Raw genomic sequence first — 20,163 nt, 5'->3', positions numbered from 1 at the left:
TGATCTGATAGCCTTCTATGACAAAGGAAGAGCTGTGGGTGTCATATACCTTGACTTCAGTGGTTAGCTTGGAGGCACCTCAGAGCTCTCCCCAGTCAGAACAAGAGCACTGAGTAACTGAGACTGCAGTTACTGCAGACCTCATTCCAAATTTGTCATACAAGGTCAAGATATGGCAGCACTTTGGACTGTTTCAAACAGTGCTTGGATTTCTTGCCAGCACGTTGCATATCCTTATGGGGAAAGCACCTACAGGCAAACATACCAACAGCTCTGCAGGAATCCAGGCACCAACAAACACATGGCCATATGGATAGAGTGTAAGGGATGCAGTCCTCCTGCTTGCTTCTACATTAATGCAACCAACAGTAATCAGAAATAATAGGTAGCTCCATTTAGTTGAGTTACTCATTGCACAAACAGGCAGCTGAAGCTGTCCCTGCCCTCTGTCACTGGTGACACACTGATGCCATCCAAGATAGCCAAACTGGGAACCGAGTAACTGCTGCACCCAAATACTGCATCCCAGTAGTGAAGCCAGAACAGGGCCCACGATGCAAAACTGTGTCATGCAGGACCCTTCTGAAAACCTGTCCTAGGTGGAAAATGCAACTTTCCTGAAAGCATTCCATAGAGGAGAGAGCACACTAAAGCAATGTCATGGTAGGGCCAAACATCCCCAGCACAAACCCAGACAGACACTAAGGTGTCTAGCGATGGTCCCTCTCTCCCCCCTCCTTCCTGCAGAAAGCCAGGATAATGCAGGAAGAGCAGCAAAGAGGACAGGACCGTGAAAGTCTGGTAAACAACCCTGTATCTATGGTAAGGGCATGTGTGCTGGCCACAGCCTGGCAGAACCCCTTCCCATTGGGTAACTATGTGCTGGTTTCATGCCCTATTGGTCCAATCAATCTCAGGCAAGACACATATACAGGCTGATTTCTAGTTGCTTGTGCCTTGCTTAGCCTTGCTTTTGCCTTGCCTTCACCTTGCTCAGGCCTTGCATGCTTGAACCTGCTTTGACTCTGTCTGGCTTAAAGCTGCCTCGAGTTGCATAGCCTCAAGGTGCCCAGTCCAGCACCTAGGATAAAGCCACAAGCATACACACAAGCTACCAGAGGAGCCACCAGCTTAGGAGTCAGAACCAAACCTGCTTCCCACAATAAGCCCCTCTCACTCCAAGAGTGTGGGGAAGCCCCCACTCTGGGAAAGGGCAGGAAGGAGGCAGTTGTCTGGAGAAGGGAAATCAACCGCTTGCTGTGTTGTGAATGCTTTAAGCGTAGAGGGGTAGTCTGGTCCTGCAATGCAGTCAGGGACTAGATCACATTTTCATTTCTGCCTATGGCATCAACTAGTTTACTTCTCACTTTGGACTCTGTTTCTCCTTCCCATCTTGGACTTTCTTGCTTAAATCAAGGTTTGGACTGACAACTGCCTTCCCCTGTGCGCCTTCGTATCCAGAGTACTGTTCATGGAGTTGCCCCTGCAAAACAAACTGCTAACAGTGAGCGTCTGTTCTTCACTTTCCAGCAACGTGTTCTCTCCTGACACCAGGGTCTGCCCACATCACTAGGTCTGGATCATTAATGCCCAACAGCCTGACTACAGATGTTACCAAGGAGGAAGTTTCCTCTTGCATAACCTCACCAGCTGCCACAGTACCAGAAGAGCCAAAACACACATGCACAGGAAGTCTGATGCCTCCCAGCAATATAGTATTTATTAAATGTGTGCAAACCAACACCTAAACGTGACCAAGAAGGCTCACCTGCCATGGACATGCCTCCATGTGGGCCAAAGAAAAGAAATCAGCAGAGAAGGGCAACGAGGCTGGTGAGAGGTCCCGAGCACAAGCCCTATGAGGAGAGGCTGAGGGAGCTGGGCTGTTTAGCCTGGAGAAGAGGAGGCTCAGGGGAGACCTTATTGCTGTCTACAACTACCTGAAAGGTGGCTGTAGTCAGGAAGGGGTTGTTCTTCTTCCAGGCAACCAGCACCAGAACAAGAGCACACAGTCTCAAGCTGCACCAGGGGAAGTTTAGGCTTGAGGTGAGGAGAAAGCTCTTCACAGAGAGAGTTGTTAGCCATTGGAATGTGCTGCCCAGGGAGGTGGTGGAGTCACCATCCCTGGAGGTGTTCAAGTTGTGGCACTTGGTGCCATGGTCCAGTAGGCATGAGGTCTGTGGTGACAGGTTGGACTTGATCTTTGAGGTCTCCTCCAACCTTGTTGATTCTGTAATTCTATGACTCTATGACATGGCTGCTGCTATGTGAACATGAGCTCTTGATCCCCAAGTGCTCTTTGGAAACATAGTGAGAAAAGCACCAGCAAGATGAATTGTGATGGCAGCAAGCTCCTCTCTTACCACTGTCACACCACTCAGATTTTCTCCATTGTATGATGAGGGGGAAGTGGCACAGCCTAGGAGAAATGGTGACTGGGAGCAGACTGCCAACATAGCAGCCTTTAACCTGCAGGCATCAGCAGCAACGGCTGCTGCCCATCAGCCCTGGTTCAGTTCCCCTCTACTCCCATTTTTTTGTTCCTTTGAAATACAATACATAAAACCTGCTCCTCTGCCAACATTTAGGGGCTGAAGCTACTTTGCAAGAAATCTGCACCAATACTGAAGTTGAGTTGCTTCAGTTGTTGCCTCTGGTTGGTTTGGTTTTGTAAGGGTTTTTGTTTGGGTCTTTTCTGTTTTGGTTGTTTTGGGGGTTTTTGTTGTGTGTTATTTTTGTTGTTGTTTGGAGGGTTTTGTTTGGTTTTTGTAGTTGTTGTTGTTTTCAGTTGATTGTTTATTTATCTTAAGGGGCATCTGAGCTGTCACCTCACACCTAGAGTGCTATAGGCACAGAGAGTTACACTCACAGGAAGGCAGGCATTTAGCAGAGCTGGTCAGGGCTGTATGAATTGTGGATGCTTGAGGGTGAAGAAAAAGGGCTGTGGTATTCCTACTGCCTTTCCAGTTCCCCTCAAGAGAAAAACCATCCAAACTGAATGAGATCTGTGACCCTTGACAGACACCAAAACAGGCAGGACCAAACCAGGCATTTTGATTCTTCAGCCAATCTGCTTCACATGCCATTTGTTCCCTCCTGCTAGACACACAGGTTTATACAGCAAACAGTTTTGCCTTTCCTGCCCACAGCTCCATTTCAATTAGCTGTGAGCTGTAGGGAAGCCACTACAGCTACACCAGCATGAAGTGGTGCAAAAGAAGGGAGAATCAGGTCCTTTGTACAGCATTTGCTGTACTGATTTCCATGGCCAGTATTTTCCCATTGAATTCTCTTCCTTGTGTAAAATAAACACTCTGCAGAGGCTGTGTCTGAGTTTGGCTGTTACTTTGTAAACATGTACACAGTGCCAGTTACTGTTGTTGACTCAACAATCTTTATTCTTTTATTTTAAAAGAGGTACTAGCTGCAGCTTGCATTCAAAATACCTTTCACACTGTAAAAATCAAACCACCACAGACAGTGGAGCAAACACCACAGACTATAACTTTTCTAGAATCACACACCAGTTGCCCTGGTCATAGTAACTCTTCTGAACTCTCACACAATCCAAGGTTCTGCACGCTGCTTCCAGTTCTCCTTCACGGAACACATGATAATAGCGGTGGAAAACAGGGCTGAGTTCTTGTGATCCCTTGGAGCCAGCTGGTACCAACACTTTATCAGTTCTTTCCTCTTTCCTTTTACTGCAACCTTTCAGGTGCCAGGGAACCAGCAAATCCTGAGAGTGAAAGGAGGTTCTGTTAGTGTGAACAGGCAGCCTAGAGTCTGCTACTGGTTTTGCATCACAACCTTTGTGCTCTGAGTCACTAAGGAGTTGGTCAGAATATGCCGAGTCTTGGCTGCTGCTGTCAGGCATTTGATCACTAAGTGGTCTCTGGGACGTATCAGTATTGATTTCCTCCTCTTTGTCTTTACTACCATTCTTTTCCTTAAGGTATTTAGACTTCTGGTTTTTGTATTCCTGTTCCATTGCCCAGACATAAATGAGAGCTGCTCCACCAGGTCTTAGAAGCCGGACTAGTTCACGGATAGCAGCCAGTCTCCTCTCCTGTAAAGGAAAAGCAGAAGCGTTGAAGCTAGTACATAAACAGAAAGACAGGAGAACGGAATGACAGCAATTCCTCCTTACTGTCCCTCCCAACATACAACAAAAATCAGAGGAGATTTTTTCCACTACTCCCTTTCAGTTGTAATATTACCCATCACTAGGTGCAAGCCAAGACATCTTCCTAAACACAATTCTCAGTGAAACACAATTTCCTCACCAAAAGGGTTGTCAAGCTGTCCAGGGAAGTATTTAAGTCACCATCTCTGGAGGTATTCAAACAACATGTAGATGTGGCACTAAGGTTTAGCGGTGGACTTAGCAGTGTTATGTTTATGGCTTGACTTGATGATCTTAAAGGTCTTTTCCAACCTAAATGATTCTCTGATTCTTTCCACATGAAAATCATGCTGTGCCAAGCAGGATTTCTTGGACATATCAGTCCATCTGCAAATGACACATACCTCTTCAAGGAGGTTGTTCAGCATCTAAAATCCCAGATTCAAATCTACCACACCTGATGATACACAATTTAAGTCTACAGCTGAAGCAGTCAGATACATGGCTTAAAACACAGGTCCTCTGACCGCCCAAAGATACCTTAGTCTTCTCCATGACTTCTTCCTACTTTTTTATATTGGGCTCAGAAATATTTGCTCTATTTCTGGCATGAACAGAGCAGTGGGTGCATTCTAAGATTATGGCTCCATGGTTTAGAAGGCTGGTACAGTCATAGATTTCCTTCCAAGAGAAGTTTACACAGCCTAGAGATACAGCAGACGCGTGAGTAGCATCCTTCATTTAGAGACGAACAATTAAGACACAGAGGGAAAAAACCCACAAGATCTGGTCAAGATGTGAGCTAGAACATAATCTCTCCCTTGACTTCCAGAGCTAAGCCCTCTTCTACAGAGCCATGATGTGTAAGCAGATAAAAAATGAAAGACAAATACCTAGATCAAAGTGCCAGGAGGAGCAGGGGCATGGGGTTGCCTAGCCTGGAGAAGAGGAGGCTCAGAGGAGACCTTATTGCTCACTACAACTACCTGAAGGGAGGTTGTAGCCAGGTGGGGGCTGGTCTCCTCTCCCAGGCAACCAGCACCAGAACAAGAGGACACAGTCTCAAGCTGCACCAGGGGAGGTTTAGGCTGGATGTTAGGAAGAAGTTCTTCACAGAAGGAGTGATTTGCCACTGGAATGTGCTGCCCAGGGAGGTGGCAGAGTCACCATCACTGGAGGTGTTTAGGAAGAGACTGGATGGGGCACTTGGTGCCATGGTTTAGTTGATTAGATAGTGTTGGATGATAGGTTGGACTCGGTGATCTCAAAGGTCTCTTCCATCCTGGTTAAATCTATTCTATTAACTAAATAAACAGAGGGAGAATGGGAAGAGAAAGTCTAAGAAGTGGCAGCAGTGCAACAGCTGAAGTCTGCTCTGATAACTGCTTACACCAAATGCAAGCCTGCGATTTCTCCCCATTTTGTTCTTTCCTTCAAACTATCAGGTTTTTGTAGTATTAGTAGCTCTACACAGCAATACAAAGGTACAGATGAGCACAGAGAGGGGTGACTTACTGCTGTTGAGAAATGGTGGATTACAGCAATGGAGATGCAGGCGTCACAAGAAGCACTGCGGATTGGCACCGACAAGGCGTCACAGACAAACGCCTGGAAATGTTTTTCTCCACAAATATCCACCAGGTTTTTGCTGCGATCACAGCCAACCTGTAACAGAAAGTGATTCATTAAGCTTCTCATGAGAGGATAATTACAAGACTGGAAAATGATTTTCACTTGATGCTTAACGTAACAGCATCATCACGGTCTCCTACTGAGGCAACACATTTCAGTTTAAAATAAAAACAAGAGGAAGTGTGAGAAAATAGCCTTAAATGGGAAGAATATATGCTCCTAGGCACAGACAGAAAGCAAAGCAAACTCTGATCCCAGGATTATAGGATCATAAGATGTTAGGGGTTGGAAGGGACCTTACTTAAAACAACATGTTTACTTAAAACAAAGATGTTTACTTACAACAAAGATGTTTACTTAAAACAAAGATGGCAGATTGGATATTAGACAGCTCCTTATAACCCCCTGATTTTGAACCAGCTTAAGATAGAAGAGATTTCAACCTAACCTTTCCTTAAAAATGGCTTTTAAGTATCTTGAAGTCAGCAAAATGAGAGATGACCAAATCTCAGTATTTTAGTTTCCTTTCAGTTGCCATTTGTACCTGACAAGATTTTAAGCGGCCAGATACTGAACTCACAGAAGCTGAATCTGTAAATGTAAGTGAGCGGTGACTTTGGTGATATCATGAAAGTATGTCACACAGCTTCACTAATCACAAAGGTTTCATCATTTTAGTATAAGTAAGGAAATGCTCAGGTACAGGCTTCTTTGCCCTTGGTATCACAACCCAGCAAAAAAAAAAAATTCTTCCAGGGTTCTCTACCTTCCAAATGAAGTGAACCCTAGGAACCACTTCAGGACACCTCATAAAATGTTTCTGGTTTTCCCCTTTGATCCTTGCCCAGCATGCAGATCAAAGACAGCAAGAAAAAGCATCCAGAAGCTGTCTTTTACATGCTTGCATAAAAACAGCCCAAAAGATGCTTCTGAAAGAACAGACTGAGGCATGCAGCACTCTCATTTTCATGTGTGCCACACACACTGAATACTCAAGCCAAAGCCCTGCTACCAAGTCAAATATCCAACTCTTGCATAAGAATACTAAGTTTATTTTTTGTTTCAATGATCAGCAATAAGCAGACAGCAAGGAACAGATTCTGACCACTAAATAAGTACTGTTAACAGTATTTAATTGCATTTGACATAGGAAGAATACTAAACCATCCCTGATGCAAGAAGAATAGCAAATAACTTGCTCTAGTTAATCACACCAAAGACAGCAGTTCTCCTAGTATTAAAAATCTCTTTTGCAATGATTGATGAAAATAGATTTCTTTTCCATTATAATTTTCCACTTTATCAGTTCAAATAATTTAAGCTTGCAGTCTAACATCACAGTCTTGAAGAAAACCGGGATTGTGTTCCTGTCGTATGTCCCGAAAGCTTTCAGCTGAACTGCTTTCTAGTCAGGTCCATGACTTTTGGTCCAAAGTAAATGAAATGGCTGTGAAAATGCCAGCCTGACAGCCCAAGATAATCCTCCACAAATATAGTGCTGTGAATATGTACATGTTTTCCTGCCAATTAGTTCTACACGGCCCTGAAAAGATCAATCCCAGCATTACTTTCTTCCCATTTATTCCTTGGTCTCATCTCTGCATTTACTGAAGCCCTGAGTGAATAGTGTTACTTATGAATAAAGAAAAAAGAAACTCTTGTTTACTTGGAAGCAAACATAAATCCCCATAATTTCACACTGGAAGCCAACTGAAGTGTCTTTAAATTACTCTCATCATGGAATGGATTTAGCAGAAAACCTGCATGTTAGAGATTCTACGCCTCATTACCAGCGCCTTCATCTACTTTTGCAATTAAGACATTAGCATGCAGTATTTAATAAAACTCAAAGGACCAAATTCACTGCAGCCAGAAGGAGGGAGAGTATTTGTAACTTCCACTGACAACAAGCTTCCCCAGAAAGCACTGCCTTGGTCCTGAGCTTCTCTAGCAAAAACGGGCTGGATAATGCGACTCAATCCTCCCACCCAAAATGACCTTGAAAAGGACTACACTGTATGCTGATGAAATCCAATGAACTGAGAATGAGAACAAAGGCATGAGTGCCAGAATGTGAAGTCTCATTTGCATCTAAATTGTATCAAATAATTACGAAGTCAGGCTTACTTGTATTGTCACCCTTATTAAAGCAAATCTACAGCCACGGCAAAAAAGATTCTGTTTCACAACGAAAATGGGGATCTCGAAATGGCTCACCCCGAATGCACAGCTAGCAGCTCTGAAACAGGTAGAGTAGGCTAAAAATTTGCATGGCTTTAAATGTAAACATTATAATAGGTGCTATGCATGTATACATAAAGGCTGAACGCAGAGAGTCACCACAGATATGTCTGGTGCTGAAGCCAAGCAAATTCAGCATCCTGACTAGAATTATCTCTGCACGGTATTTTACAAGAATCATAATCACCACATTCCTGCATTTCCTAGCTTACAGGAAACATGCATTCATTAAAAACCAAAATACACTGGCTTTAACAGCTTAGAAAACAATAAGCTAGCAAAAAGCAGCTAACTTCAGCGGTGCAATGCCAGCCTGCAGCTGGGAAAATGAAGCTATGATTCTTTATGAGTACAGAAAACATTTATACCAAGGGGCAGCGACCCCAAACCCAACTTTGCTCAATTGTGTTACCAACTGATTTCTACATTCTGAAGCAAACAGAGGCTTGGATGTGATGAAGCTTCCTTTATGAAAAACAGTTGAAAGGAATGTTTTCACTTAGAAAGGGTTTATTTTTCTCTAATTAAATATGTAATCAAAACATAAAAAAAAAATATGTATCTCAAAACATAACTGGAATGCTTTAACTTTTGCAGTTCATCTCTCTAGTTTTGATGCTCAGCACAGGATATTATCCTTGCTGACATCTCTTCCAGAAGAGTAGAGAAAAGAGCAGAGAAAAGGGGAGGTGGTGGAGCCACCATCACTGGAGGTGTTTAGGAGGAGACTTGATGGGGTGCTTGGTACCATGGTTTAGTTGATTAGATGGTGTTGGATGATGGGTTGGACATGATGATCTCAAAGACCTCTTCCAACCTGGTCTGGTCTATTGTATTGTATTGTATTGTATTGTATTGTATTGTATTGTATTGTATCGTATCGTATCGTATTCTATTCTATTCTATTCCATTCTATTCTATTCTATTTCTATTCTATTCTAATTCTATTCTATTCCAAAAGCAGACCAATTCAGTGTACACATCCAACAGAATCTAGTGCATCTCCTGGTGAGCGAAGATATGTACTTTTTTAAGGTTCCCTATTACTTGCTACCCATGAGTCTTTCCAGTCATTTCTTACACTTGTTTTCCCAGTTTTTCAAATCAAATACCTTGCCCCCCACTCCCTCCAATTTTTCATATAAACTTCAAACAGCATGACTGACTCCTCAACTGACTCCACCTCTTAGTAGAGTGCACTCTCAGTAAGTTGTTCTATACCTTTTAATATTTACCCAAAGAATGTTGGCTTCTCAGATTTTACTCCAGACTACCATTCCCTCAACCTTGCCTTTCTGGCAGGTACCTCTAACCCTTTTCTTCACTGTTCTCCCTAATGTGGACAAGGGCTCACAAGAGCCCCAGAACAGCCACTGACACCTACATACTGGGGCTCAGAATTCAGTCACATTTTTAACAGGGGTTTCAGGCACTCATTTTCACTGTATTTGGTTAAACACTAACTGCATCCAGCTCTTGTTTTAAGCCAGGAAATCTTGTATTAGTATGGAAACCTGTAACCGTGTAACTGCAATTGGAACCCCGGCAAACAGAGAAAGAGGCACAAGTGTGTTGTTATTCTAGCACACAGCAGCCTCTCTTTAGGGCATGCTAGGTAATGCAAACCTTTAGACTAACAGAAGTATTGCAAAAGACTAACACAAAGGAGGGTAAGAGAAGGGAGAAACACATCTGACACCTGTGATTTGTCCGAGTTTGCTGCAGCTCTCGGGAATGGGCTAACAGACTGATACGCCATCCTGTTCCTTCGTGTTCCCAGGTATGTTCACCATTTCAGCCAGGAGCAGCTAAAAGAAGTTTAATGCAAACTACTTCATGCAGTGGTTTGGAATAGACCACTAAGGGGCAAAAGAAATAAATAGAATAGAATAGAATAGAATAGAATAGAATAGAATAGAATAGAATAGAATAGAATAGAATAGAATAGAATAGAATAGAATAGCTTGCTTTGTAATGGTGCTGCAAATCTGCAAGAGATAAATCCTCTTGCAAACTTAAATAAAGATGAGTAAAGACAGGTCAATGATGCCCACCATGATATGTTTTCTTTCTATGTTACCTCATTAAAACCACCTACCTGGTAGAATTTGTTCATTTAAGTATCTGGAAACCTGATTGACTCAGCACGTTAGAAACTGATCAAGAAAGCGACACCTGACTCTGAACTCCAGCCGCTAAATGGAATTATGTGGCTCCCTGGAGAAACACCTCAGCTATAACTAATAGCACAAGGGCCTCAAGAAACCAAATTACATTCCAGCACACACACACATGCAAGTAGAAAAAGAGACACCAGCACAGCCACAGCAAGACAGACAAATCTCCTTGCTCCAGTCAGTCTGAGTCAGGCCTTTAGCATTCTCTTCACGTAGTGTTTTGGTTTTCTATTGCATACAGTCAGGGTGTCTGTGGAAAGAAAGTGCTATGTCTACAACATGGAGTTCATTTCTCAATGACAAAGAGTCAGAACCAAGTAGAGCAATTCAGTGCTCATTCTGGGTTTCTGCTGCTGCTGCCTAGTTACTTCTGAGCTGTCTTCCCAGATCTCCTATCATCTTAATGACTCCTATTCACTGCAAGAAAGATTTTTCTTCCTCACCCTCTGATTGTTAATATACAGTGAACCTACTCCAGGTATACCTTTAGCAATTATTCTTTTCCTTCCTGCTTTTACCCATTACCACTAAGTCCTTTGGATAGGAATTTGTTCTGAATTAACACAGACCCAGTGCAACTAAAACTCACCCCCTCGTGACACAACCACACCACAGCAAATGTTCATTCACATTCCCTCTTCCCCACACTCCTTGGAGAAAACAAATATAAACAGTGAAGCCCAGTATGGGACAGTGATGCAGGAAACAGAGATGTGGATCTCACAGGAAAGAAGTGTCTCACAAGGTCATGTGAAATACAAGTTATGTTACTGATTACCTTTGAATGACACACAGTACAGGAAAGGGAATGTCTATATTAAAGCTAACCTTTTGGGCTCTTGCTTTGCTGTGAGTTTCTTCCTAACATCAGAATTCTGGCAAGCAGAGTAATTTCTTCATATATAAAGAAAAAAAACCTACCCAATGACATCTCCAGCTGTTTCTAAATGGGTTTTCCACCAGTTTATCAGTTCAATTAAAAATTTAAAACCCCAAATTGAAAAGCTTCAATGACTTTCACTCACACCCTAGTCCCATGAGGATGTTGAACATTTACACATCACCACAACTACCTGTACACTGGAAACTGGAAGACAGAGCTAAAGCTCTCATTAGAATAGAATAGAATAGACCAGACCAGGTTGGAAGAGACCTTTGAGATCGAGTCCAACCTATCATCCAACACTATCTAATCAACTAAACCATGGCAACAAGCACCCCATCCAGTTTCTGCCTAAATACCTCCAGTGATGGTGACTCCACCGCCTCCCCAGGCAGCCCATTCCAATGGCAAATCTCTCTTTCTGTGAAGAACTTCTTCCTAACATCCAGCCTAAACCTCCCCTGGTGTAGCTTGAGACTGTGTCCTCTTCTTCTGGTGCTGCTTGCCTGGGAGAAGAGACCAACCCCCTCCTGGCTACAACCTCCCTTCAGGTAGTTGTAGAGAGCAAGAAGGTCTCCCCTGAGCCTCCTCTTCTCCAGGCTAAGCAATACTCATTTCACATTAATGAACAAGTGAATACTGACTTCCCACAGATCAGAATCCATAAAATAACCCCCCCTGACACATGTCCATTCTGCAATCACAGAAACAGCAAAGTATAGAAAGCAGTATCTTGTTTTTCAAACACCAGCCATTACCAGTTGCTTTACAGGAAGATGCCCCCCAAAAAAAGAAAAAAAATCATCAGGACAGTCTGCTGTCTAAAAATGTTACCATAAGAAAAATGTCTTGCTAACTCCTTCCTAATGGCACTTTCCTTCAGGCCTAGGTTGCATTACTTATGAACAAAGTGCTTTTTTGTCTCTTAGAAGAATCTGGCCTAATCCTTATGACTGCTACTCAGTGCTTGGCTTTCTGGCATTTTGTGACTTTAAGTTCTATCTGATAAATGACACCAAATGTGTCCAAAGTATCTGGTTTTCTCTGAAGAAAACAGTTTGCTGCAGTTTAACCTGTTCTCAAACAGCCAGGTCCCTTGGATCACCTGTCCTCACTAAGCAGCAACTACTCATATCCATATGAGAGAATGCTCTCTTGAAGACGTAAATCACCTTGTGATGGTGGTAATTACATTAAGAACTGAGGAGTGTCTCAACAAAGATGAAATCATCCTGAACGACCCGCCTGATGTGTCATCTACAGCAACTGTCCAGGGGGTGTGGTAGATGGCAAAGAGGGGTGGAGGGCGCTAGGAGCCTACCCCTGCAGGCACATGGAAGACTCCCTCGGAAATGCACTTATGCGGTGTTGATGTGAGCCAGGTGGAGCCGTGACACGTGAACAGCATAAAAAGTCCCGAGCTACGTCTGCTTGGAGAGAGAAAAACACCACCGAAAACACTACCTGCCGAAGACATCGCAAGCTGAAGGGAGTCGGCAGCACCCTCTTCCGATGTCTCTCTCCACTGAAGACAGAAAAGAACCCTGGGGTGGTAATTATCGCTCTCCACCACTCCTGCTCTCTCTCTCTTCTTCCTTTCTCTGTTTCGCTTACTCTGTTCTCCCTCTCCTTAATAAATAGTCTCGTCTTGAGATATGGCCTCATTTGTGCCTTGATTTCACTCAGGGGAATACTTAAAAGAACCACATCTTCCTAACGTTGGGACCAAGACACCACGCTAGGCCACGTAAGTGACACTGACTGATAACCCTTCATCACTCCAGAATGACATCCAACACTCCTATTTTCCTTAGTGTCCACACCGGTCTAATACCACACGGTTCCTCTCACCTATGATAATTTAGTTATTGCAGTCTTTTTGAGGTATCTTGTCATTAAAAAGAAAATAAAAGATCTGTAAACGCAATATGCACTGCTTGCTCTTCTACCACACTTTGGCTGAAGCAGGAAAATAAATATAGCAGAAAGAGGGAGTCACATCCATCCTCTTGAGACTCTGTGCTGCCTTGAAGATGAAAACAAGCACATGCAAAGTGTACAGTCTAGCTCCAGCCAAGAACAACCAGCTGTCACCAGAACAAAATAAAATGTCAAGGAAGGTCAACTGAATGAAACAATTCCCAGACTCTCTTTTTTCAACTGCCTCAACTGTTTCTTTAAATGTGTCCTCCTTTTCACTGTTGCTCTTCAGGTTTTCAACTTGTCCTGCAGCCACTTATGAATTAACTCCCCAGGTAACAGATGAGAGAGGCTGGCTGGCTTTCATTTGACTGTAGATATGTCATCTTTCTTTCCCTTGGTTAACTGTGGGCTCCAGCAAAGAGGTTTGGGCTGGCAATTTCTGAATGCAGCATCTTGCAGCGATTTTGCCTTAAAAGTCTAGCACAAACCTACAAAACAGCATTTTACCAAATTCATTCAACAATCAGGTAACCCTCACGAATTTTTGTCCTCTCTTTTTTTCTTACAGGAACCAGAAGTAAGAGACTGAAATGTCTCTTAGAACAGACTAGACTAGACTAGAACAGAACAGAATAAACCAAGCTGGAAAAGACCTTCGAGATCATCAAGTCCAACCTATCACCCAATGCCATCTAATCAACTAAACCATGGCAACACCCCATCCAGTCTCTTCTTAAACACTTCCAGTGACAGTAACTCCACCACTTCCCTGGGCAGCACATTCCAATGGCCACTCACTCTTTCTGTGAAGAACTTCTTCCCAACATCCAGTCTAAACCTCCCCTGGTGCAGCTTGAGACTGTGTCCTCTTGTTCTGTCACAGGACTCCCAGCTGGCTACAACCTCCCTTCAGGTAGTTGTAGAGAGCAATAAGGTCTCTCCTGAGCCTCCTCTTCTCCTGGCTAAGCAGCCCCAGCTCCCTCAGCCTCTCCTCAAAGGGCTTGTGCTCCAAAGCCCTCCCCAGCTTTGTTGCCCTTCTCTGGACACGTTCGAGCAACTCAACAGGCTACAGCAGGTAGGCATAAACATGCCTGCTTATAAATCAGCTGATTTTGTTATAGCTTATTAGAACAGTAATATAAATAAGTCTATTACTAATAAAGACAGGGCTGTAAATAGCAACTTATGTTTTCTAGCTGAATATAAACAGCAGGACAAAAACTCCTGAAACAGACAAACAAGTGTGGCTTTTATTATCAATAATGAATGTTTTGCCTTCTACATAGAAGTTTTTGAGACTGATGGATTTCAAAGTGTTTTGCAGTACAAACACATGAAAGAATCAGACAATTCTGCAACAGAGAAGGGCAGATACCATAACACACACCTCTCAGAAAGATTCCTTTGGAGTTAAAAAACAACAGGAAGTTTTGATTCTTGCCAAAATGTCTTTGAAATACTTGCAATAATAACTATCTCTTAATTCATATTTGTGTGTGCTTCATGTCTCGAGACGGAATAGGAAGGAAGAGAAGTAAAACTAGGCTAAGTGCATACTGTGAGACAGGGAAGGTGGTAAGAGCATCACAACAACAACTGACTAGAAGTGAAGAAGGGGAAATGTGAGAAAGGCCAGAAATATGTGCCAAAGCTGAGACTCCCCCATGAATTTTATGTTATCATATTTACTGGGAGTATGCACAGAGTCAGAGTGGGACAGCCAAACACAGTGTCATTCACAAATAAGCCATGCCACCAGGCCAAAGGGAGCTGAAGAAGATACATGAATAGTGCTGCCCATGAAGTCTTCAGGGACACATGCATTGCATTCCCCATCCACCAGCCAAATGAAAAATTTGTTGGAAGTATTCAAACTACCCAACAATTTTCCCTTTTCCTAAGCTTACTCAATGACAAAACCAGAAAAGGCTAAAGCATCCATTATTATTTCTTCAATCCAATGCAGCCATTACTGTTTTTTCTGTTATTAACATATAGCAAAGCAAATGTGGCTTTGAAAAAATAAAAGGCTACACCACACTGTGAATGGATGTGGAAACCTAACACAACTGGTAATTGATCTTGGATCAAGAAACAGCTTTTTGTTCTTGGCACTCTTCCCACAACCGTAGTTTCAACACGCTACAACTGCATGACGGAGTAATCACTAGTACCAATGAAAACAAAAGACAGAAGCTACTACTTACCATGTACAAATCCTTGTTGATGCCTAGGTATTTCCCATTACCACAGCCAACATCAGCCACTATTGATCCTTTTGGTAGGGACCTGAGAAAGTCAACAATCTGGGGCCATGGGCTATGCCGGGTGCTGCTGAAGTGTGTGGCAATCTCTTCATACACCTTGTGTACATGTTCTTGCTCCAGCTTTGAGGCCTCCATCTCGCTGTGGGGAAATGAAGGTTGTAGGACCTGTCTTTGCTGTTCTCTCTGGCTGTCACACACAGATGGGTAAGCTAGATACAGCAACAGATAAAATTATATTTTTTTTAAATAATTCCTGTTTGTTAGACTCAATTCAGCATGACAAAATGAAAAGGGGAACATTAAAATGCAAAAAATGCTTCAGTCCTTCTTTGCCTTTTAAAAAAATGAAAAGTAGGTCAAACTGCAGGAGTCTTTGATGCCCTAAAACCAAGCAACCTGCACACACGTACCTGAAGCTGTTTGCAGCAATCATTCATCTTGCTGTGCTAACAAGGTTTTCGGTTTCAAAGCTGAGACAGTGCCCCTAGTACCAAAGATCATGGCATCCTTGCAGTTCAGCCTCTGAAATTCTGTTCTGACAGCACAAATGGACTTCAATTCCATGTAATCATTGAGCCACCTATCTATTACTATCTGTACTGCCCTAAGGCACTTACACAGCTCTACTGCTGCAAATCTGACTGCTTCTCCTTCTCTAAGGTACTTATTTTCATGAAATTACAGTCCCCTTCAAATAAGAAACGGCCAAAACTGACAGAAGCCTGAAGAATAGGATCTGCTTCTATTCTGTTACGTTAATGTAGCAATGAAATGCAAGGTTTCAGATTACTTGTCTGGCTCTGGAGCAAGCCAAATGCCTTCCTGCAAAGAGAAACTCCAGCAATCACACAGATGCAACTAATTCAAGCCATATAGTGTACCTAACTCTGAGCCATTCCGGAAATGGCTACCAGGACTGTCAAAACTACCCAAAAGGATAAAGCAGCATGCTCAAAAAATAAGCTTACAATGTGGTGGTAAATAATGATTTTTACTTGAAGATCACCTCAAGATACCTACTGCAGTTGCAAGGGATTCTCCTCACTTTCCTGAATGTAAACGACGTCCTCGTTTCCCTTCGATTCAGCGTTAAATCTCCAACATCAGGAGTGATTGTTCCAACTTTCTGCCCGAGCTCAGATGCTTGAATGACATCGTATTTTCGGGGTGTAATCCTTAAACAAAGTAACACAAAATTAGAGAATAATTCAATTTACAGCACAAAAAAATAATCCATCTTTATAAGAAGGCAATTCTTACATAGTGTGACAAGCGTGATTACAACACGCTCTTTAACTTCAGAGAAACAAAGAAGAGCTGACACACAAACTAATGATGCTAATTAAAGTGTTATTTTTATTGCAAAAAATTACACTGCCCTTCCCTCCCTCATTTTCCTTTCATAAAGTTTGATTGTTTAGTTTTCTAGGACTTTTTAAAAAAGTATGTATTTATTGCACATTAAGAAATGTGTTTGTTAAAGATAAAACACCACAAACGGTGCCCGGGGGTATAAAAGCACAGAACTGGCAGAATTCTACATTAGCAGATTGAAATTTCTTGTCACAAAAGAGCCTCCCCAAAGAATTCTGCTTTGCAACACAATTGCTTTTCCATTTCTTAACAGAAGATATAAAGAATGTAGCAAAGAGAGAAACTCTGCTGCGGGTCTTTCTTGACCAAAATCTATCTGTTGAGCAAACAAAGTGGGAGAACAGCTTCTTAAGCTACTTCTGGATTTGACACAGAGCTAAACACAACACAAAAACGTTTTTGCAAGGATAAAATTCACAGAAAGAAAGTGATTCAGGAACTTTCCTGGGGTGACAAAAGTTTGAAATAATTTTATCAAGAGGTTTACATTACAAAAAAGTACCAAACCAAACTATTCTTACTAACTCTGCAATGGACCTGTCTCAAAGTTAAGATGAAAGGAGGAAGTAAAATATGAAACAAGAAAGAAGAGAAACAGCTGCACCTACATGTAGTTTTCCATCACTCACACATGGGAAAAAGTAGATACTCTCAGAACTAAATGAAAGCTCTTCAGGGAAATAGCTTCAAAGCTGTTACTCTCACACCGAAACACTTCCTGAACATACTCATCAAGGAGATTAATATGGGAATTTCACAGTATCACAGTATCACACAGTATCACAGTAACTAAGGTTGGAAGAGACCCCAAGGATCATCAAGTCCAACCTGTTCCAACAGACCTCACAACTAGATCATAGCACCAAGCGCCACGTCCAATCTCCCCTTGAACACCTCCAGGGACGGCGACTCCACCACCTCCCTGGGCAGCCCATTCCAATGACGAATGACTCGCTCAGTGAAGAACTTTTTCCTCACCTCGAGTCTAAACCTCCCCTGACACAACTTGAGACTGTGTCCCCTTGTTCTGGTGCTGGTTGCCTGGGAGAAGAGACCAACCCCCACCTGGCTACAACCACCCTTCAGGTAGTTGTAGAGGGCAATGAGGTCGCCTCTGATCCTTCTCTTCTCCAGGCTAAACAATCCCAGCTCCCTCAGCCTCTCCTCATAGGGCTTGTGCTCAAGGCCTCTCACCAGCCTTGTTGCCCTTCTCTGGACACGTTCAAGTGTCTCGATGTCCTTCCTAAACTGAGGGGCCCAGAACTGGACACAGTACTCAAGGTGTGGCCTAACCAATGCAGAGTACAGGGGCACAATGACCTCCCTGCTCCTGCTGGCCACACCATTCCTAATACAGGCCAGGATGCCATTGGCCTTCCTGGCCACCTGGGCACACTGCTGGCTCATGTTTAGGCGGGTGTCAATCAGCACCCCCAGGTCCCTCTCCGTTTGGCAGCTCTCCAGCCACTCTGACCCCAGCCTGTAGCTCTGCATGGGGTTGCCGTGGCCAAAGTGCAGCACCCGGCACTTAGACTTATTAAATGCCATTCCATTGGACTCTGCCCATCTGTCCAGTCGGTCGAGGTCCCTCTGCAGAGCCTTTCTACCCTCTAACTGACTAACATCTGTTCCCAACTTGGTGTCATCTGCAAACTTGCTGATGACTGACTCAACCCCCTCATCCAGATCATCAATGAAGATGTTAAAGAGGATGGGGCCCAGCACTGATCCCTGGGGGACGCCACTGGTGACTGGCCGCCAGCCGGATGTGGCACCATTCACCACCACTCTCTGGGCTCGGCCCTCCAGCCAGTTCCTAACCCAGCACAGAGTGTTGTGGTCCAAACCACGAGCTGACAGCTTAGCCAGCAGTTTACTGTTTTCTTCAAAACCCAACAAAAACAAACCCCCAGCCCCAAACAGACAAACCAAAAACCCACCACACAAACAACAACTACTGACAAAAAAGAAATAACAAAGCAAACACAAAACCAAAGTCAACAAAAACCATCCCTAAGGAATTGGCCTCTTAGTGAGGCCACTCTGAAGTACTTTACTCCCAGCACAACAGACTCAGTATGTAACTGATGTTCATACTGGTTAGCGGAGTTTGACCCTTACAGGCTGGGCCAAAAGAAATTTCTTCAAAACCCAGCAAAAACAAACCCCCAACCCCAAAGAGACAAACTAAAAACCCACCACACAAACAACAACAACTACTGACAAAAAAGAAATAACAAAGCAAACACAAACCCAAAGCCAACCAAAAACATCTCTAAGGAATTGGCCTCTTAGTGAGGCCACTCTGAAGTACTTTACTCCCAGCACAACACACTCAGCATGTAACTGATGCTCATACTGGTTAGCTGAGCTTGACCCTTACAGGCTGGGCCAAAAGAGGGGAAAATAATTTAAAAAATAATAATAATGTTCTACATCTTTCAATAAAACAGAGCTTTCAGTCTCATCACAGGTTTCTACTGGAATTTTTTGCACATCACATGAAGCTGCTGATCAGTGCCTGTAGTTAACAAAAAAAGAACAATTTGAATGCTGAGAAGACAGTCTGCAGCCTGATCAGCATTTCCATACTTTGCTGTATGCCATCTTCCCTACTGCATGGAAGCTGGTCTCTAATCCAGTCACAGGGAAAAAGAGCACAGGGCCTTTCTGCCTGGAAATCAGGAAGCAGCACACTGATGTTCCATCTAGATGCTGCCAAAAGGAGACATGAAGCAGCCATAAGAATGGAAATCTCCTGAGGGCAGCCATGGAAAGGATGGGATCTAATATAGAACTGCTCTGTTCATGGCAGATAATAAAGCTATGATTAAATAATCAGCTGAGGAGGTCTAAGACTCCTTGGACAGGAAAACTTCAAATCCTGAGTGTCCACATTTTCTATCTGATTTTCTTTTGCACCTGCACAGCAGCAGAAATACCATGTTTTTCAAGGTTCTAGTTGCAACCTCCCTCCATCATTTCCTTTTTCCTTTACTGCAAGCAAGAACTAAAAACATGATACCCAAAGTCAGAAATAAAATCACAGAATCATAGAATCAATAAGGTTGGAAAAGACCTCAAAGATCATCGGGTCCAACCTTTCACCCAACACCTCATGACTACTAGACCATGGTACCAAGTGCCATGTCCAATCTCCTCTTGAACACCTCCAGGGATAGTGACTCCACCACCTCCCTGTCCTCTTGCTTGGCACAGAGTAGTTTTACTATTGCAGCATCACCAATGCTGTTTTGCCAGGTTATCCATGCAAAAATTAATCTAATCAGAAAAAAAAAACACACCACAAATGAACCTCATCAGAAAAACAGCAATTTAACTTTCACTTAGGAGACAAAAAGAGCACTTTCTCTTTTGCTTTCGTTGATGACACCATATATTTCTCTTTCAGAGAGAACAGAACAAGAATCCTTTTCCTGTGCACTTTGTTAACAGGGTCCAATAATGTCTCTAACACCCTTGGCATCCAAATACACAAAAATTGAAAATATTTCCAGAATAATTTCAAAACTGAACCTT

At 43.0% G+C, this 20,163-nt stretch overlaps 1 protein-coding gene across 1 annotated transcript in view; it reads right to left on the bottom strand.

The window, feature by feature from the left end:
- Positions 1-3,391: 3,391 nt before the first annotated feature.
- ALKBH8 (alkB homolog 8, tRNA methyltransferase) overlaps positions 3,392-20,163 on the bottom strand; it is a 53,921-nt gene continuing 37,149 nt past the window's right edge. The window contains exons 9-12 of the mRNA XM_054164768.1: positions 16,270-16,424; positions 15,190-15,458; positions 5,642-5,791; positions 3,392-4,069 (exon numbers count right to left, since the gene is read on the bottom strand). Coding sequence (XP_054020743.1) covers positions 3,500-4,069; positions 5,642-5,791; positions 15,190-15,458; positions 16,270-16,424 — 1,144 coding nt within the window. The 3' untranslated portion in view covers positions 3,392-3,499. The remainder of the gene's footprint in view (positions 4,070-5,641; positions 5,792-15,189; positions 15,459-16,269; positions 16,425-20,163) is intronic.

This window comes from Dryobates pubescens, chromosome 10 (assembly GCF_014839835.1).
Source record: "Dryobates pubescens isolate bDryPub1 chromosome 10, bDryPub1.pri, whole genome shotgun sequence".
Lineage (NCBI taxonomy): Eukaryota > Metazoa > Chordata > Aves > Piciformes > Picidae > Dryobates > Dryobates pubescens.
This window is presented reverse-complemented; position numbering and strand designations above follow the sequence as displayed.